Genomic DNA, 2,875 nt, shown 5'->3' with positions numbered 1-2,875 from the left:
GGGGTCGTACCATCTACGAGGGGGTACCGGGAACTCGGCCGCAAGCGCCAGGCGAGGAGAGTTGTGAGGGTTAGCCTGTGGTCCCCGTCCCGGTGCGACAGGCGGGAAGTCCCTCTGGCCTCGCTCCCGTCCGCTCTCAGCTCCCTTAGGGGGAGGACCCCCACCCCCCCGCTGGCGTCCTCCTCCCCCCGCCGCCGGCCCTCCGCAGTGGTACGGTCCGCAGCCCACCCTCTGAGTGGGATCCAGCCCCCACGTGAGTCAGCCTGCCTCACCAGCTCCCTGGCCCCCTCCCCCATGTCCTTGCTTTGGTACCGAATATCCCCCATCCCAGGCGGGTTACTGGGTGAAGGGGAGAGGCTGAGCCTCAGGGAGGGCTGGGCCCCCGCGAGCCAGCAGACTGACAGACAGACAGACAGACAGATGGGTCAGTGTCAGACAGGCCGGCGCTGGGCCAAGGCGAGGCCCGCGCGACGCAAGCGGCAGCTGCAGCAGCAGGTGCTGAGTCAGCGTCAGGCCCAGTCCCACCCCCACTCCTGAGGGGGCGCCCCTACCCTGGGGTCACCTTAATGCCCCCCACATTCGCAAACCCACCGCCCCTTCAGCAGCTCTGCCTGTCTCCCTTTGTCCTCTGCGTTTCCATGTATCTCTCCCCTTCCTCTTCCTTCTCCCCTCCCCCCATTCTGGTTGCGCTGTAGAGTAGGAATTAAGCCTTTAAATAAATTTCAGTCAATTAAACTGAAAGCTGGTTAGAGGAAGCAGAAGGGACCCACACCCCAGCTTCCTCTGGGGTCAAAGAGAGGGGGGAGAGAGCTTGCTTAGAGGGTCAGGGAGCTGGGGCCCTGGGACCCTCTTCCTTCCCTCCATCCTCCTTTCTTTCTCTCCTGATCCCGCCAAGTGTAGCAATGTTTCTGGGAACAGAGATGTCATGTTCCAAGAGGAATGTCTCTCTCTCCAGAGCCTCAGCTCAAAGGCATCGTCCGTCACCAAACTGTTCTGCCGCCAGGGTTTCTACCTCTAGGCGAATCCCAACGGGAGCATCCAGGGCACCCCAGAGGACACCAGCTCTTTCGGTGAGAGGGGAGTCCAGCTGCTGGGTGGGAAGAGGGAGCGCCGGCATAGATGTCAGTCCTATTGTGGCTTCAGGTTCTGTTGTTTTCAGTCTGGCTCTTTGACCCCGCAAAGGAAGAAGTAGAACTGGGACCAGAATTGAGGGGGGGGCTCAGATGGGGATTGGAGGCTTGGGGGACTGATACCCCTTCTCTCCACCCCCAGCCCACTCCAACCTGATCCCTGTGGGGCTCCGTGCAGTCACCATCCAGAGTGCCAGGCTGGGTCACTACATGGCCATGAGCGCTGAGGGGCTGCTCTACAGCTCGGTGAGACAAGGGGGCAGAGTGGCCTGGAGTCAGGGGACTCCCCTAGCTACAGCCTTCCCAACTACAGATATTTTGCAGCTCAGGGCTTCCTCTCCCTCCAGCTCTTGCCAACACCCTGTCCTCACTGCCCGCTCCCAAGCACCTCCTCTAGCGTCCCTCCAATCCATCCTCCTCGAATAGCCTCCTAAATACCCCCAGGCTCTTTGAATGTCCAACTCTTTCAACCTTTTAGGACCCCTGTGTCTTCTCCAACCTCCTCTAGACCTCATTATGACTCACTTCCCCAGAGTCATTCAGGATGCTGGGGAAGGATTCAGGAACTCCTCCAAGCAGAAATTCCCTCCAGGTGCCCTGGATGGTGAGGGGTTGGGAGTAGAGTGGAGAGAAGTTTTCTTCTTATTCCAGGCCCCCAGAAGTCTAGTTCCCGGCCCTCGGGGGGCCACCAGACTCTTCCTCATCCTCCCTTTCTCCCAGTTCCTGCGTGGACTCAGAAGTTGGCTCTCCCAGTCTCAAACGTATGGATTATATCCTGCCTTGTTCTTCCCAGGGCTCCCTTCTGTTCAGTGATGTGTCTTTTTGTCTTTGTGTCTGTGTGTGCCTTTCTGGGTCTTTGTCTCCTCAGCCACAGTTCACAGCTGAGTGTCGCTTTAAGGAGTGCGTCTTTGAGAATTACTATGTCCTGTATGCCTCTGCTCTCTATCGCCAGGGTCTTTCTGGCCGGGCCTGGTACCGGGGCCTGGACAAGGAGGGCCGAGTCATGAAGGGAAACCGAGTCAAGAAGACCAAGGCAGCCGCACACTTTGTGCCCAAGCTCCTGGGGGGTGAGTATGGAGCCCCAGGGAAGAGGTGGACCACATGGGACGGTATTGACCTTGACATGGACATTTAGTGACACACAGCTAAGGGGCTATAAGTGTTTTAAGAGGACACATGCTATGACAGGTCAAGCCAGGAAGGCTTTGGCCTTTGGAGGTTTGGGAAGCTCTCCTTCTGTGGGTTCCCAGAGGAGGAGTGTAGGGGAAGGGAGCCCTTCCAAATGATCACATGTGACAGTTTTTCCAAATGTTTAACTATTACATTACATAGCTTGCTGGTTTTCCAGCCCCCTATAGTTGTTACTTCCGTGCCTGCCACTCAGCCCCAAAGCCAAAACCACACATTTTATTCTTTGGGTAGCACAGCACCCCACTGCTAGGTACTAGTTTCCATATTGGTCAGCTTTCGCTACCATAACAACCCCCCCACCTCATCCCCTAAATCGGTGGCTTATAACAAGAAACGTTCCTTTTTGCTCTCAAGTCTGCAGGTCAGTTGCATCTCTGCTCCAACCTGTGGGTCAGCTCCTTGACCCACGTCTTCCCACGCCTGGGCTCAGGCTAAAGGAACAGCTCTTGTTTAGGATACGTCATTCTCCTGGCAGAGGATCCAGGAAAAATAAACTTGCAATGCTTTTAAAGCTTCTGCTAAGCTATGACACATGTCCTATCTGCTCACATTCT

The 2,875-nt window shown here is 56.6% G+C and overlaps 1 protein-coding gene across 1 annotated transcript in view; it reads left to right on the top strand.

Moving 5' to 3' along the window:
- Positions 1–2,265, top strand: part of LOC103073244 (fibroblast growth factor 11-like) — a 4,840-nt gene extending 2,575 nt beyond the window's left edge. Inside the window, 4 exon segments of the mRNA XM_082931259.1 lie at positions 956–978; positions 980–1,070; positions 1,273–1,376; positions 1,999–2,265. Coding sequence (XP_082787385.1) covers positions 956–978; positions 980–1,070; positions 1,273–1,376; positions 1,999–2,265 — 485 coding nt within the window.
- The last annotated feature ends 610 nt before the right edge of the window (positions 2,266–2,875 follow it).

The sequence above is a fragment of the Lipotes vexillifer genome, unplaced genomic scaffold (genome assembly GCF_000442215.2).
Source record: "Lipotes vexillifer unplaced genomic scaffold, Lipotes_vexillifer_v1.1 scaffold1493, whole genome shotgun sequence".
Taxonomy (NCBI): domain Eukaryota; kingdom Metazoa; phylum Chordata; class Mammalia; order Artiodactyla; family Lipotidae; genus Lipotes; species Lipotes vexillifer.
The sequence above is the reverse complement of the archived record's forward strand: the minus strand, read 5'-3'. Positions and strand labels throughout refer to the sequence as shown.